Source organism: Erythrolamprus reginae, chromosome 1, assembly GCF_031021105.1.
Source record: "Erythrolamprus reginae isolate rEryReg1 chromosome 1, rEryReg1.hap1, whole genome shotgun sequence".
Taxonomy (NCBI): Eukaryota; Metazoa; Chordata; class Lepidosauria; order Squamata; family Dipsadidae; genus Erythrolamprus; species Erythrolamprus reginae.
Genome location: NC_091950.1, coordinates 160,424,195 through 160,442,412, shown reverse-complemented (window position 1 = coordinate 160,442,412; position 18,218 = coordinate 160,424,195). Strand labels below are relative to the sequence as shown.

At 43.9% G+C, this 18,218-nt stretch overlaps 1 protein-coding gene across 2 annotated transcripts in view; it reads left to right on the top strand.

The window, feature by feature from the left end:
- ITGB5 (integrin subunit beta 5) overlaps positions 1–13,672 on the top strand; it is a 104,852-nt gene extending 91,180 nt beyond the window's left edge. For both annotated transcript variants that reach the window (XM_070730403.1, XM_070730409.1), the window contains 2 exons: positions 11,403–11,569; positions 13,096–13,672. In XM_070730403.1, coding sequence (XP_070586504.1) covers positions 11,403–11,569; positions 13,096–13,191 — 263 coding nt within the window. In that variant the 3' untranslated portion in view covers positions 13,192–13,672. The remainder of the gene's footprint in view (positions 1–11,402; positions 11,570–13,095) is intronic.
- The last annotated feature ends 4,546 nt before the right edge of the window (positions 13,673–18,218 follow it).

The following is an 18,218-nucleotide window of genomic DNA, read 5'->3' as shown; positions in this document are numbered from 1 at the left end:
TCACCATCTTTTTTGTATGTGAGCCTAGAACGGGAAGATAATTTCAAAGGCATATCATACTTCTTAGCATGCTTGTGTTACTTTCAGGAAGATTTCAATCCAGAAGTAATAAACTGATTTAGACCTAAAATTAAAATATAAATTATTTGACCGATCAAAACCCACAGGGTTGACCTTCTAAAGGTCCCGTTGACCAGACAATGTCGATTGGCAGGGCCACAGGGAAGGGCTTTTCTGGAACCAACTGCCCTCAGAGATCCGCACCGCCCCCCACCCTCCTGGCCCTCCAAAACGCCTTTAAAACATGGCTTGTCAGCAGGCCTGGGGTCTCTGAGCTAGAATACTGTGCTCCGGACTAGAAATGGTGAATGTTTTTAGTGAGAGGGTCTTTAGTGTTAATACAGTTTTATTATGTACACTGCCCAGAGTCCATCTGGATTTGGTGCAGCTTATAAGCCTGATAAAATTAAACCAACAAACAAATAAACCAACAAACAAATAAGCAGTGGAAATCTGCTAATTTAATTAGTCAAGTGCTTCTAGGGAAAACATTCTGGCTCAAACTTTATTGTCTAATTGCTGCACACAATTAGTTCGAGCCTTTTGCATACATATTTATTAGCAAACTCATTTAGTATTGACAGCTACAAAAAAGGCTTTTTATATGTAAATAAATCATAAAGAAAAGTAGTTTCTAAGTAATCTCAGTCAATAGTACGATGGCACAGAACAGAATCAACCATTATCTGTTTTTACCTACCTAAAACAAATTACTAACATGACACTACAAATTATATCTACATTTTACTTTATTGTATTGAATAAGAGTATCTTAGTACATTGTGTCTTTGTTTGAGTTCCAGCCATTAATTCTAGGCAGAACATCAAGTTTATCCAAACTACTGATAAAATATCAGTCTTTTCCCAGTCAGAGTTCCATATATTCTTTTGTTGTCCTCTTCTTCCTTTATTGGAATTATTTTTTTTTCCTTTTAAGGACTTCCCTCCCATGAGTATCTTTTCCCATTTTATAGAATGGGACATTAAAATCTGTATTAGTTTAGCTTTTTACCGTTGTAAAGGGTAACAGGTAAAGTATAAAGGAATCCCACCAAATTTTATTCCACTAGTCATTGCCAACTCTAGAAGGCGGTGCTCATCTCCATTTTAAGGCCGTTGAGTCAGGGCTGTCCAAAAATATTTCTCTGCTCATGTGACCAGCATGACATCACAGAGCACTGGTAGCAATAGTACTTAGACTTATAAACCGCTTTACAGTGCTCTACAGTGCTCTCTAAGCTGTTTACAGAGTCAGCATATTGCCCCCAACAATTTGAGTCCTCATTTTGCCCATCTCGGAAGGATGGAAGACTGAGTCAACCTTGAGCCTGGTGAGATTTGAACTGGCAAATTGCATGCAGGCAGCAGAAGTAGTAGCCTGAAGTACTGCACTCGAACTACTGCACCACCAAGGCACCTATTGATCTACGCATACTTGCATGCTTTTGAACTGCTAGTTTCGAAGGAGCTGGGGTGAACTCACTGTCAGGTTTCCTCTTCTCACAACAAAATACCTTACTCCACCAGACTTGAAATTCTTGGTTTAGACAACTTACAACTCTGTTGTCTCCATTCCGACTTAATTATAGTTCATAAAATCATATACCAAAATGTCCTACCTGTTGACGACTACTTCACCTTCAACCGCAACAACACACGAGCACGAAATCGATTTAAACTCCAAACTTGACTGCAAAAAATACAACTTCAGCAACAGAGTAATCAGTGCCTGGAATGCACTACCTGATTCTGTGGTTTCTACTGCTAACCCCAAAACCTTTAACCTTAGACTATCTACAATTGACCTCTCCCCCTTTCTAAGAGGTCTGGAAGGGGCGTGCATAAGTGCACCATTGTGCCTACCGTCCCTGTCCTATTGTCTACTTTTTATCATTACTTATCTAATGTTTTATATGTACAAATTATCACCCTATAATTGTTTGATTAATAGATAGATAGATAGATAGATAGATAGATAGATAGATAGATAGATAGATAGATAGATAGATAGATAGATAGGTTGGAGCCTCAAACCTGGGCTGCCAGCTTTTCCACCAACAAACCCAGCATCTTAACCGCTGAGCTACTGTACCATCTTATTTTAACACATAGCATGGTCAAATTAATTTTCTACCTTCAGATAAAGGATAGTTAAGATTTCTTTAAGTTAAAAACTATGTTGTATAGTTGCTCTGTTATTTAAAAATGATTTTTGAGGAGGATGGTTTTTTTTCCACATTTACCATTTTATATAAAATTGGTCTCATGGATTTTCAACATGCCCGTAACGGGGAAAGAATATATTTGTTGAGATGGATTGTTGAACTAAGCTCACTCCAGTTTGGAAGCACTTTTGCCAGAAAAAACATTTGGGACACGATCTAACCAACTGGATAGAAATCCACACCCATTCCATATGCTCGCTAGGCTAAATATAATTATCGCCAGATTGAAAAGAATCTAGATAATCCAATGTATAAAATAGCAATTTAAACGGAAAACATTGGGAAAAGTCCATTTGTAACTGAATATTCATTTTGGTTAAATCAGGTGTGATTCAGATATAACTGGATTTCCAGCCAGGAATAAGAAACAATAAGAAACTTATTTTCTCACTTCCATATTTTGAACTGCCAAATATGAGCAGTAAATGTTCCCTTGGGTCAAACTTGATTCAAGGTAACTACATACTGTAGATGTGTCTGTCTTGTCTTCTTTGCAATAAATATAGAATCTTGTGGCCTTTACTTCACACCTAGTCCACACTGGGGAGTGTTTCTCCATTGCATCTGGAAGGAGAGTCCAACATGGGTATTACTCCAATCCTATTGGTAGAGACTGAGTTAAATTTACATATTAACTAGCACCGCCCCCTCTGCTCTTCCCATGAGCCAGTTTTAAAAACTCAGTCAATGAGTAGAGACATACTGAGTTGTAGCTTAAGAAAAATAAACAGATTTGTGATTAGAATTGTTATTACCGGTTTAATCCTCTTTTCTTTGTTTTTCAGGAAAATGAAGACAAGGAGGATCCAGACGGTCTGGGGTCTCAGCCCTCAGCGGGCAACACCCCCAACGTTCCTCCCCAGGGGTTTTTGTATTCCCCCAGTGGGAACACCCCGTAGGGGAGCGTCCAGCCTGGGGGTCCCTGGCCTCCGAGGCCATACCGAGGCTGTCAGCCGAAGGTGGGGAGGTCCGCCCTCCCCACTAGGAGGCTAGATGCCGGCTCGCAAGGCAGAAGCCGAGCGCCTCACAGCTGATGAGGCAACGAAACGGCGCGCCGCTGGAAAAGCCGCCGCCGCCGCCACCGCCGCCGCCGAGAGCTCCGAGGCCATCAGGACCGAGCGGAGTCACAGCGAGGGGACATGCCAGCCCCCCGAGGAGGCCAGAAGAGGCCCCAGGGTCGGAGGACCCGGACGGCAGCCCACGGAGCCGCGGAGGCTGGGCGCCGCCATTTTGGGGGAGCGCTGGTGCGGCGAGAGCGTCATTGGGCGCCAAATTGGCTAGCGGTGAGACGGAATTTGGCGCGAATGGGCTAAAACGCCCTAGTGCGCAGGCGCAGAGCCCGGGAGACCGAGGGCGCCATTTTCTCTGGCGATTCTGACGAGGTGAGGAGAAACAAACCACCGGAGGTCAGAAATCAGGAAAAGCCTTAAAATCTACCGACTGGCACTTGTGAGTACCATGGAGGAGAATCAAGGGAAGGATCCCCCAAGCTCTCCGGCCCCTTCCAAAGAAAAGGCCAAAGGGAAACCTAAAGAAAAGGCCAGGGCCCATTCCTCTGCCTCATCTACCTCCATCAAAGAGGCTGAGAAGCGCATTAAAGCGCTAGAAAAAAAGTTGGAGGCAGCTTTGCAATCATCCCCAGCGGGGATTCCTCTGGCTCAGAGACATTCTGCAGATCCCATCTCACCCCCAGCCACATTCGGGCCTGCAGGGGCTGAAGTAGAGGGAGATTGGTCCCCAGACCGGCAATTCCAACCCCTGCCTCCGAGCATGCCGTCACCCAGCACATCCTGGGTTAGACCAGGGTCGGCGGGCCCTGCGGGACTGAGCTACCAGGGGCCAGCAGCCACCTTCACCCCCACAGCAGCAGGCTTACGAGCACAACCGGGGGCGTGGCAAAATTTGCCCCCAGATCTGCAAGATCTCATTGTAACTGCGTACTCACAAAACATAGCAGGGGCTCAACAATACGGTAGACCCCCTCAACAGCCCACGTGTTCTTGGTCGGCACCGCCCCCCTCGGGTTTGGGGTCCTTGTTGGAGGAACAGGATCAGTTTGAGGACAGTGACCCGGAGTTTGGGTTTTCAGAGGATGAAACTACACCAGATCAGACACCCTCTGTTGGACTATTCAAACCTGCCTTATTCCGGACCTTGTTATCTAAGGCCAAGCAGGTCATGAACCTTCCGGGCGCTGCCAAAGCGGCAGAGGCCGCTGAGACAAGCCAGACCTCGGCCTCGCTGCTCGAGGAACCTCAACCCGAGTCTGACCACTTTCCCGCCTCCGGCATATTTGTTAAAGGCATAAAGAGGCCTTGGCAGCAACCAGCAGCTGCACAGGGGCCTTCCAACCTCGAAAGGAAATTTTACACCTTTGACGAGGAGGTGGAAAAACTGCTTGAATTCCCCCCAATCGACCAACCAGTGGTGACGCTTGTCTCCAGTGCCTTAGTCCCCTCGGAGACCGGGGAAAGCCTCAGACCAGAGGAAAGGAAAGCGGAGACATTGCTGCGTAAGTCCCACTTGATGTCCGGCTGGGGATTCAGAGCAGCAGCAGCCGCATCATTTATCAATCGAGCATCACTAATGTGGATCAAGGAGATGCAATCCCGACTAGGACCCGAGGATGGACGTCTCCGCCAGGACTTAAGTAAATTATTGGCGGCAACCGAGTTTTCGGCGGACGCTACTCTTCACGCGGCCAAGTTTTCCACAAGGAGCATGGCAACCTCGCTGTCATCACGCCGGCTTTTGTGGCTAAGAAACTGGCAGGCTGATCTTAAGTCTAAATGGCGCCTAGCCTCCGGACCCTTCCAGGGCTCCACTCTCTTCGGAGATCTGTTGGAAAAGGTACTAGTGGAGGACAAGGATAAGAGGAAGGTTCTTCCCAGGGCCAACAGACGACCGGATAGACGGTTTACTCCGTACTCAAGGCGTCAGTCCTTTCGCTGGGATCCCACCACCTCCAACCAGGGCCAGCGCTCCTTTACCCAGGGTCAATACAATCAGACCTATAGGAGCGACCGCGGCTCCTTTCAGGACAGGCCGAGAGGCTATCACCAGTCCAGGAGACCTTTTCGCGGCAACACCCAGAGAGGGTTCAAACGCACGAAGTGACTCAGCGGCCCCCCAGCCCTTGGGTGGCAGGCTTCAGGGCTTCAGCGAGGTATGGCAATTAACCTCCTCCGACCAGTGGGCCCTAGCCACAGTCACACACGGGCTCAAGCTGGAGTTCCTCCAAACACCGCCCAGCCGCTTCTTACGCTGCCCGTTAATAAAGGACTCTATAAAGAAACTACAGCTACGCAGGGAGATCACCCACCTGCTCGACATACGTGCTATAGAGCGAGTCCCGCAGCCGGAGGAAGGCAAGGGGTTCTACTCCATGATTTTCATCGTGCCCAAATCCTCCGGAGGCTGCCGGTTGATCCTCAACCTCAAGCAACTGAACCTCTTTATAAGATACCGAAGGTTCAGGATGCATTCACTACAGACCATTCTCGCTTCCATCCGGAAACAGGACATTTTAACATCCATCGACCTCAAGGAGGCATACCTGCACGTCCCCATCCATCCGGAACATCGCAGGTTTCTCCGATTTTACACCGAGGGACGACATTACCAATACAGAGCAATGCCGTTCGGCCTGTCATCGGCTCCACGGACGTTTACGAAGCTCTTGGACGTATTGACCGCCAGCCTAAGAGCGAGATCCATCAGACTCATGGCTTACCTGGACGATATTATCGTTTTGTCCAGGTCCAAACTGGCGGCAGAGAAAGACCTCAACGAGACAATCCGTACACTGGAACTCCATGGCTTCACAGTCAACGTAGAGAAAAGCCAGTTAGTACCAACTACCAGACTCCTACACTTAGGAGCCATTATAGACACTCAAGAGGGCACAGTGTCGCTCTCACAGGAGAGGCAAGACAACATCAACCGTTTGATATCCAGTGTTCAGCGGGGACCGGTTCCATTCTCACTGCTTTCAAAGATACTAGGAACTCTGGTCTCCGCCATTGGCATAGTTCCCTGGACCAGGTTCCATATCAGGACACTGCAGTGGTTCCTGCTGCCTGCTCAAAGGTCCAAGGTGAGCCATTGCCACAGGACGGTTCATTTGCCCCGGAAGGTCAGAGACTCATTAAAGTGGTGGACGTCTGCCGCGATCAGCAGAGGATCCCCCTTCCAAACGAAGGACCAGATCATCTTGACCACCGATGCCAGTCTCACCGGATGGGGTGCCCACATCGGAGCTCACATGGCTCAGGGCCTGTGGACGGCAGAAGAACTGTCCTCCGTCAATATCAATTTTCTAGAACTAAGGGCAGTGTTTCTAGCCCTACAGACATTTGCACCCTTAGTACACCAACAGCACGTGTTGGTTCTTACGGACAATGTGGCGACCAGGGCCCACTTGAATCATCAAGGGGGTACACGGTCGCAGCGTCTCATGGAAGAAACAGAGGCACTATTCCGCTGGGCCGAACAACATCTACGGTCCCTAGCAGCAGAACACATCGCGGGAATCAGCAATACACAAGCGGATTGGCTGAGCCGGTCCACGTTGGACCAGTCAGAGTGGAAGCTGGACCCGGTCATTTTCCAACAGGTGGTAATGAGGTTTGGTCTTCCGATGGTGGATCTTTTCGCCAGCTACCAGAACACCCAGCTTCCAAGGTTCTTCTCTCGATTCCCACAGCCAGGAGCGGAGGGAATCAACGCTCTCCGGACACCCTGGCCGCCCGGCCTACTTTACGCATTTCCGCCGATGAATCTCATACCACGAGTAGTGGAGAAACTACTGCGAGAGAGGGCGGAGGTGTTGTTAGTAGCCCCACACTGGCCTCGACGACCGTGGTTCTCCGACCTGGTGGCACTATCGATGTCACCCCCTTGGAGGATCCCGGATCACATGATATCCCTCAGCCAAGGGGAACTCCAACATCCCGATCCCCAGTGGCTTCAACTGACCGTTTGGCACTTGAACGGGTCAGGTTACGAGGATTGAAGTTACCAGAGAAGGTCATAGACACTATGCAGGCTGCAAGGCGTCCATCTACTTCTCGGATCTATCAGACCACATGGGCGGCCTTTTGCAGTTTCTGTGAAAAACAAAGCATCAGCACTGAACAAGCGTCGGTCATTACAGTTCTGGAGTTTTTGCAGACTGGTCTTGATCGGGGACTAACACCGAATACTTTGAAACGACATGTGGCGGCTCTCGCGACCATGATACGAGTGGAGGGAGTTCGCTCCTTAGCTTACCATCCTTGGGTGAAGGATTTTCTACGGGGAGCAACAAACCAACATTCTCCACCGATCCGGAGGTTCCCTTCGTGGGATCTTACATTGGTTCTCAGAGCCTTGACCAAGCCACCGTTTGAACCTATGAGATCTATACCAATGAGGACATTGTCAATTAAAACAGCCTTCTTAGTGGCTGTTACATCAGCAAGGAGAGTGTCAGAATTAGCAGCCTTGTCGGTGCGACCTGACCTCTGTGTCTTTTATCCAGACCGAGTAGTGCTGAGATTGGACCCTTCATTCATTCCGAAGGTCAATTCAGAGTTTCATAGGAAACAAGAATTAATTCTTCCGGACTTTTGCACCCACGGCAGTCACCCATCGGAATTAAGATGGCATAAGATTGATGTACGCCGTGCGGTCAAGATTTACATCAGACGCACAGAAGCTTCTAGGAAATCGGAAAAGCTGTTTGTTTCCTTTGCTTCAGATAAAGAGGGACTTGGAGTGTCATCAGTGTCCATTAGTCGTTGGATCAGGGAATGTATCGCGGAGGCGTACAAGGCCCGTAATCAACCAGTACCAACGGGAGTGACGGCTCACTCAACGAGGAGTGCGGCGACCTCGGCGGCTTGGACTACCCAGGCGTCCATAGATGACATCTGTAGAGCTGCAACGTGGTCGGCACCATCAACGTTCATAAGACACTATAAGTTGGACTCCTTTGCCTCAGCAGAGGCAGCTTTTGGGAGACGTGTTTTACAAAGAGTTTGCTTATCTCCAACGTCCCTGACAAGACCTTCTCCCTCCCATGGGCCGTAAATCTCTGGTATATCCCATGTTGGACTCTCCTTCCAGATGCAATGGAGAAGAACCGTTGTACCTACCTGAACGGTCTTCTCAGTGCACTGGAAGGAGAGTCCAAACCCACCCAGTTAGTTTTGGGTACAGGGACGCCGGAGTGGTCAGTTATCAGTTAAGAGTTGTTATAATAAAAATTGGTTATCCTCTTACAAGGTTTCTTTCGTTTTTAAAACTGGCTCATGGGAAGAGCAGAGGGGGCGGTGCTAGTTAATATGTAAATTTAACTCAGTCTCTACCAATAGGATTGGAGTAATACCCATGTTGGACTCTCCTTCCAGTGCACTGAGAAGACCGTTCAGGTAGGTACAACGGTTCTTCCCGTGGTTCCCATCCAAGAATTAACCCAATGTGATCTTGCTTAGCATTTCAAGATGAAAGTTAGCTAAATGCTCCAAAAGATGAAGAAGTTTTTAAGAAAATTATGGAATGTGCAGAATTAGATATGATGAGGTTAAATAATCAAATGGAAACAGAGTATTATAAAACTTGGGAGAAAGTACATATAATTGGTGGAATGTTAATAAAGATTATTAATAGCACAAAAATAAACTATAGAAAAGTTAGACTTACTAGGTTGAATATATTGTATACTGATATTTAATGGATAAGTTTTTAGTTTTATTAATTGATCGAGATTGTGACGCAACGAAAATGCTGAAATATGCAGATTTTACATCATACTAAGATATTAAGAGATATGTTATTAACAACTTTTACCTTTCTGTATTGATCTAATCATAACTAGTCATTCTTTTTTGTATTAGAAGACTTCTATGCCTAGCGGAGCAATGATAGCTCCTTTACATGTTAAATGTTGTATGTCTTGTTTTGTCTCATCTTTTAAAAAAATCAATTAAAAATATTTTTTTTTAAAAGAAAGTTGGCTAAATGCTGCCACCTGCTGTGAAAAAATATCTCATGAATGCCTAGCGAAAAGAGAAAAAGTTTGGCTTCAGAGATATACAAAATATTTAATGTAAATGTTATTAATAAACAGATAAATAATATATAAGCAGCACATCTGGCTCACATGATTTCTAGCACTGAAAAAGCTTTTCCTTTAATATCAGTCTAAGGAGTCACTTTTGCATTTGCTAGAATATTTGGCAGAATCTTGGTTACATAGAGCAGTGTTTTCCAACCTTGGCAACTTGAAGATATTTGGACTTCAACTCCCAGAATTCCCCAGCCAGCGAATGCTGGCTGGGGAATTCTGGGAGTTGAAGTCCAGATATCTTCAAGTTGCCAAGGTTGGGAAACACTGACATAGAGCAATCCTTAGATAAATAACACAGTTAATCCAATGGTAGGTGGCTCTCCAAAGGAAAATGTGCATATTAAAACTAGCTGATAATTTTCTCAGAAATGTTATCTTATACATATAATCGTCCTTTCAAGGAGATGTCTACTGACACAAAAGAGTGTGGCCTATGTCCATCGGTGATGTGCTGCGTGCCCATAAACCTATCAGAATTATTTCATTTTTTAAGTTACATGTGCTGCTCTGATTTGGGAACATACTTGGGAGCTGTTAATAAAAAACAGTGTCCTATCTGCTTAATGGCATAAGCACAGCCAGCCCTCCACATGAATCATATGAATTCAACTTGCATCAACATAATTCATGATAATGAATTATATCAGTGATGGTGAACCTATGGCACGAAATGGTGAGTATTAAATTAAGAAAATCTGGCACGCGAGCCATTGCCCTAATCTGGCACGCGAGCCATTGCCCTAAATCTGGCACGCGAGCCATTGCCCTAATGGCTGGCACGCGAGCCATTGCCCTAATCTGGCACGCGAGCCATTGCCCTAAATCTGGCACGCGAGCCATTGCCCTAAATCTGGCACGCGAGCCATTGCCCTAATCTGGCACGCGAGCCATTGCCCTAATCTGGCACGCGAGCCATTGCCCTAAATCTGGCACGCGAGCCATTGCCCTAATGGCTGGCACGCGAGCCATTGCCCTAACTCAGCTCCAATGTCCATGTGTGTGCCGGCCAGCTGACTTTTGGTTTCCACAGAGGCTCTTGTGGAGTGGTGTTTTTGGCTTCCAGAGAGCCTCTGGGGGGATGCGGGAGGGCATTTTTACCCTCCCCCAGCTCTAGGGAAGCCTTTGGACCTTGGGGAAGGCGAAACATGAGCCTACTGGGCCCACCAGAAGTTGGGAAACAGGCCGTTTTTGGCCTCAAGAGGGCCTCTGGACGGCGAGGGAAACTGTTTTCGCCCTTCCCAGGCATTGAATTATGGGTGTGGACACTCTCACATGCGCGATAGCGTGCACATACACTCTTTCAGCACCCGAGGAAAGAAGGCTTGCCATCACTGAAGTAACCAAGTTGTCAAAGCGTGGAACTCATTACTGGACTCCATAGTGTCATCCCCAAACCCCCAACACTTTACCCTTAGATTATCCACGGTTGACCTTTCCAGATTCCTAAGAGGTCAGTAAGGGGCGAGTACAAGTGCACTAGAGTACCTTCCGTCCCCTGTCCTATTGCTCTCCTATATCTCCTATACCTTTCTTCTATTCTATCTCTTCTTCTATTCTTTCATTGATATGTTCTATTACTATATCTTCTTTTCTATTCTTTCATAGATATATTTTACTATGAGTATCTCCTCTATAACCTTCATCATGTATTTTACTATGTGTGTATATATATATACCCACTAAAACCCTCATTGTGTATTGGACAAAATAAATAAATACATAAACATTAAATACATAAAAATAAATAAATAAATATGAACAAATTGGGTGTTAGCAAAAGACTTATTACTTGGTTTGAGATTTTAAAAATGAATAATAACAATGGATACTAATGCTAAAAATGGATAATAATGTTTGAAAACAGTTACTTACATTCAAATATTTTCCAAATAGATTCATGCATAGTTCAGGAGCGATGTATTCTGTTATTCTCTAATGAGGCTTGTTTTGAGGACCCTGCCCTTGTCAACAATAGTGAGTCATGTTCCCCTCTTTCTCCTTCTTAGAGTGTAGTACCGCCCCTGATGTCATGACTATCTTACTCGCTGTAGTAGGCAGCATTGTGCTTCTGGGCATTGTCCTTTTGGCAATCTGGAAGCTGTTGGTTACTATTCACGACAGACGGGAATTTGCCAAATTCCAGAGTGAGCGTTCCCGAGCGAGATACGAAATGGTGAGTATTAAATTAAGAAAATAAATAGGAGATAGAAAAAGTGATAATGGTTCAGAAATATGAAGAAATACAAAAGGAAGCTGAAAATATGGAGACTGTGAAGGAAACTTTTGCTGTTCAGATCAATAATTCCTACTTTCTGAAAGGGAAAGAATGTATTTAGAAAACATATCAGATTTTATTATTCGGGCCCTTTTTTGAGAACTGTATTTTATAGTGCCCTCTCTAACATATATAGCAGCGCCTATCTTCGATTATAACAATGTACATCAGTCTGTTGTCAAGATCTTTTTTACCTGGATATAAATGAATTCAAGATAGTGTGATGAAAGATGGTAGAAATTAAGGTTGTGTGGATTATTTAAAGAGATATTTAGCAAAACAAGTGAAGCCACACATAAATATTTGACTCAGAATGTTGAAGCACTTCAAAGTTCACCCCCAATGATCTGGGCAGATGAGTGCACATATATGATATTTCCACCAGAATTGTTGCTAAAATGAAACATCTCTGAAAACACATTGCATGACTAAATATACTGCTAAAAAAAAATAAAGGGAACACTCAAATAACACATCCTAGATCTGAATGAATGAAATATTCTCATTGAATACTTTGTTCTGTACAAAGTTGAATGTGCACAACAGCCTGCGAAATTGATTGTCAATCAGTGTTGCTTCCTAAGTGGACAGTTTGATTTCACAGAAGTTTGATTTACTTGGAATTATATTGTGTTGCTTAAATGTCCCCCCCCCCTTTTTTTTTGAGTAGTGTAATTAGATAACATTACCATGTTTCCATTCCCTGCTTTAAATGATAAACTATCCATCTTGCATAACTTGTTTTTATGTGGAATCAAGTTGAGCATTATAAAGAAAACTCAATTTCTGTCTTACTGGATATTTAACCATAATGTCTTTCACTGTACATTCACAATGCTCTTTTATTGATTGGTGAGGTTGTTTATACTGTATTTGTCACTGTAAGATAGAAAGCAAGATCCTTCCATAATCTCTCAAACCTTACAGTGCTTCAATATATAGCAATGAAATTAGAAATTTCTTCCAGTGCAAACTAGACAAAATCAAATAGGACAATGAGAGGCTGTACACGAACCATTTTGTAGTCTGGCTACCTTTGTGCAAATTTAGTGGCCTTAAAGGACAGGATTTGTAAGAATCAGTAAGCTATTGATCAATAAGCAGGGCTCTTAAATATTACAGGAGGCCAGAGTGAAAGGCTAACAGAATAGCCTATCTCTAATCATATTTACTGCCTAGAGTTGTAGACACTTGCCTCCCATTTGGAAGGTTGAGAGTTCAATCCTAGGCAGAGGCAGATGTTTATCAGGGCGCAAAGAGAAAATATATGCTATGAATTCCACATAGGCGTCAGGAAGGGCAGCCGGCCAATAAATGCTCAGCTCCATTCAGTCTACCCTTCAGTTAAAGGGTCATAAAAAGAAAAAAAATCATGTTTACTGGTATGAGTGTATTAATAATTTTCCCTTCCTTTCCTTTTTAAGGCTACAAATCCTCTTTACCGCAAGCCCATTTCCTCACATAGTTTAGACTTCACATTCAACAAGCTCAACAGATCCTATAATGGTACCATTGACTGATGACACTACTCAGGTCTGGATGAGGGGGGAAAAATGGAATGCTTGAGAACTGCCTGGCTGGAAGAGGGAGCCCACGGCAGCTGCACAGACCCTGAAAATGCCACAAATAGCAGGAAACAGCTTCTAGTTGCATGCTAAGGACAAATGGCCAGCGGCCAAGATGTTCTTCAGATTCCAAACTCAAAGCCATTCTGATGTACTCGGAACCAGGCCTCGCTGATTTGAGACTCTTCTGATGTGGACTCTTGGGAAGCGCCTTCAGACTGAACAATATACCATTTAACAGTTTCATCCATAATTCTGTGGGCGAAGATGTGCAGCCCCCAATTCAGAGGGACGCTGCGTTACTGACAATTTCTAGTCAATTTCAATCTAGCAATGGAGATCTTGGTGGTACAAACTTTTTTTAAAAAGATCCCTGAGTTATGCCGTCTTTAGAGTAATTTTTATAATAAAAAAATAAAACAATTGCATATACAAATCGTCGTTGTCCTTTAGACATTTATTTTCCCCTGAGCACTTCTACTATGGAATGTCAGATATGCTATCTACAATTTCCACGGACAATTAGAAGTTTAAATGATTGTAATAAACATGATCTGAATTTAAATTATTGCTATGAAATAATTCTAAGCGGCCAGAAGGGTAAAAAATGCAGCAATCCTCCCCCCCATCAAATAATAGATGAATGCAAAAATAAGCTGCTCATTTGCCTAGACTTATTCTGAGCCAGAACACACTAATGTAGTCACCCCATATTTGAAAATAAAGTTTTTAAAAAATGAAAACTTGTAATTAAAACAATGCTTACATGGGGGTAGCCTTTGATATGATTAGTGCTTTCCAAATAAACATGCATAGATTTAGTGTTGTCTTTGAAGCTTAGTTGCAATTAATAGAAATGGCAAGTTGTTACTGTAATGAGCCATAATGAACTTATTTCATGCAGTAGCCCAACGGGGATTTCTCAAAACTACTGTTGCATGTGAGAGGCAGCTCAGAAGCAGCAGAAATAAAACAAATGGCTTGAAGCAGGGGTGAAATTTAGCAGTTTCTGGAGAACTGGTGGCAGAAATTTTGAGTAGTTCAGAGAACCAGTAGCAGAAATTTTGAGTACTTCGGAGAACCGGTAGGGGAAATTTTGAGTAGTTCGGAGAACCGGTAGGGGAAATTTTGAGTAGTTCGGAGAACCGGTAGGGGAAATTTTGAGTAGTTCGGAGAACCAGTAGCAAATATCACCTCTGGCTGGCCCCAGAGTGGGATGGGAATGGAGATTTTGCAGTATCCTCCCCCTGCCACGCGCACCAAGTCACTCTCACCAAGCCACACCAACCCCAAACCATGCCCACAGAACCGGTAGTAAAAAAAAATAAATTGGATTTCATCACTGGCGTGAAGATATGAATTACAGTATCTCAGTGTGATCCATAAGTAACATAATAGCAATTTCTAGGTTCTGTTTTATTTCAAATGAAATAACATTACAGAGAAGCATTACTGCCTCTGATTATTATGATTTTTTAAAAAAAATTTCATCCTTTATTTTTCTTCCCAACCTGTTAAGACAAATCAAAATCTGTATTAGGGTTTATTGAGCATGATGTAATCCTTTCATTACAATCCTAAATCAATTTCAAGTGATATGAGTGCCATTTTCAGCTTCTGGAGGAAATTTAACAAACAAATATGAGAATCAGCAATAAAAATTAGGGTGCTGTAGCTTGGAGCCAATTCTCATTAGGATCCAGGCTACAAAACTTGGATAATCTTAAAGATAGTTAAGAATTAGGTGTCCTTATTTTTCTTTGTTACCATTTACTCATTATCCAGATTTTTGCAGCCCAGATTCAGTAGTCCTGCCTATCAGTGATTTTAGAAAGTAACCAGACATGACTTTTCAAAGTGTAGTTCCCCATTAGGATTCAAGGAAATTTTCTTCTTAACTGCTAAACCTTGAATTAATTGCTTTGCATTCAGTAGGATATAGCAAGTTTTGTGAAATTGTACTTTTGAAAAACAAAGTTCACAGAGGTGCCCAGTTTTGTTTAATTTGAAGCAAGTGTTCATACTTTCGAGACCTTTTTTTTTCAAATCCAAGAGGATATGTACAGTTAATGTGTACTGTAATGTTTTTCATATCTTATTGAAACCCTGTTACGTCTTTGGCCAGAAAATTTTAGACTGATAAAACTTCAGGAAAAATGTTTCCGTGTGGAAAAGTGCCTCCCTAAACCAGCAGTCAAGCTAGCTTAATTTTCTGGAGATTTGCAGATTTTTTCCTGCTTCCAAATTGATGCAGAGGAAGATCCTAGTTCAATTTTTGCAAATTCAAAAAGTATCAGAGATTAACTAAATTAAGAGAAAGGATTTTCCCGTAGATCCGGAACCCAGGCAAACCATAATGGAGTAAACAGATCTACATGTAAACTTCAAGTATTATGTTTAATTTAATATCCTGTAGCTCAAGAGGACACAACCTGGTTGTGACTTTCAGTGTTTTTGGTATAGCTTTCCAGCTCTCTCAGAAAGTTACTGCTAAATTGCAATTATTATTTTTGATAGATTTCATGCACATTATTATGTATCATCCATTATTTCAGTCCGTCTCAAATAGTGGGGGGCGCCCTCCTGGGGTCCTGTGTGATCCCGGAAAACATGTGTCGTCCCTCTTGATCAATTCCCATGGACAGGGAGTGTTTTCCCAATTGCACCCTGCTCCGAGCCTGGAAGAGAAGGTGACCAGGCAGGGTAGGATGGTTGTGTGGGTTCTTGTTCTCAGCGGGTGCCGCGGTAGCCATGAACAGCATAACAAACCTGTTGCTGGACAAGAAGGAGCATCTTCTGTAGCTGGGCGAAAGCTTTGAACGGCACTCTAAAGCCTCCTTCCACACCATTTGCTGTGAGTGCCCAGAAGAGCTGGTGCTAATGGGCCAGGCTGACGACCCCAAAACATCGGCTTGATTAAGCTCGGCTTGATTAATCACGGTAGCCTATGCTTGCCTAACCAAAAACAAACTCCACTGAGTTCAGTGTGTCTTACTCCCAGGTAAGTGGGTAGAGAGAGCAGCCTTCCCCAGCCAATAGTTTGCTTGCAGCTTATAAGTAAAATAATAAATATTAACACTAAAATTCCATTGGGGCCCAGATCAGAAAGTTGGGGGTGCGAGAAAAGTTTACTTCTTCGGGGGGGGGGGGGGCATAATTGAGAAAATAATTGAGAAGCATTGCATTAATTGCAGGCCTTGCGATATCCACAGAGCCAACCTTTAGCATACTATAAGGCTCCAGTCAAACAGACTGACAGCAGTGATCTACACCAAGAGATGTCCAAACATTTATAAAGGCAGCATCAGCTATCACAGTCCAGATGAGATATCACAGCAATCTATTCTGATAATTCTGGAAACAGACACAGCGAGCAGACAAAGCTTAACTCTGCAAACACATGCTTGATGATGAGTTGCCTGAATTTTGCATTAGGTCCTGAAAAAAAGCCAGCTTGCAAATTTGAGCCATTAGGTTTTATGCAGACTTTTCTGTGTATATTTAACTCTTAATCCTTATTCATTAATCTTTCTATCATCTGTCCACCCAGGATGTCTGGATTTAGCTCACTACCATCCAATTCATTGCAAATATCAGACACAAATTGAGAAGTGGAAAAAACTTATTTTGATTTTGAAGGAAGAGAGAAATAGAATGACACTAACATTCTAAAGGCACCAAAACACTAGAACTCTTGCATTAAATAGCAAGAGACCAGATGGAAGCATTAGGGAACACTATGGAACCATGATAGTGAACCTATGGCATGAATGTCACAGATGGCACGCAGAGCCATATCTGCGGGCATGCAAGCCATTGCCTTAGCTCAGCTCTAGCACACATACTTGCACTGGCCAGCTGATTTTTGGCTGGCCCCACCCACACTAACCCTCCCCTCCCAGGAGTCTCCAGGTGGCCTGTTTTGAATGCCAGGGAAGTACAAGGCTCACATGGATGCTCTGGGAGGCCGTTTTTGGCCTCCGGAGGGCCTCCAGGGGTGGGGGTTTATCCTCCCCAGGCTCCAAGAAAGCTGAAGCGCGAAAAATGAGCCTACTGGGCCTACCATAAATCTGGAAATGGTCAGTTTCCGGCCTCCAGAGGCTTCAGGAATGCCTACTAGGCTCATAATGGGGCACAGGGGTCGTGGCCGGATGCGTGGGGGAGTGCAGGGGAGTTGTGTGTGCATGCACCGGGGTTGGGGCAGCATAGAGGGAACTTGAAGGGGCATTAAATTATGGGTGTGGGCACACACGTGGTTTTGGCACCAGAGGGGAAAAAAGGTTCACTATCACTGCTATAGAACAATGACTTCAAGGCCAATCTGGCACAAGCTTTTGAATAAATTCCTATAAGGAAAAAAAATAAAGGTCCACTGCTTGAGTGATGGTGGGCTGGGGGTGAACTAGAAGAACCCTTCCAACTTGAAGCTACCCATGACTTTTACTCTGAGTCCAAATGTAAGGAAGGAGATTCAAAGGCTACCACTGTGATAGGTCTGAAGGTTGCTGAGAGATGCAGAGAACATTCCCATTTCTATCTAGTATAGTCCTCCATGAAGAGGACCACAGTGGCACGTATTTTTTTTGCAAAGTCTGAAGCAGAATTTGGTGGAAGGTAAGCAAGCGTTGTCATCCAAAAATTGTGATATGTCCCTATCTTTCATCCTGAAATCTCAATAAATCATGTCCCACTGGAAGTACAGTATTTTAAGATGAAGTACTGTAATATCTATCATGCACTTCTGTGAGCAATATACCTTGATTACAAACTTTCAGAAATGGCAAGAGAATGGTATTTTCCCAAAAGCAGCCCAATATTGTGGATGGAAATAGCATAAAAGCCTCTTACTTTAAATACAGGTAGTATTCAACTTACAACTATCTGTTTAGTGACCATTTAAAATTACGGCACTGAAAAGAGACCCATAACTGGTAGTTTTCACACAACTGTTGCAGCATCCCCAGGGACATGTCATCAAAATT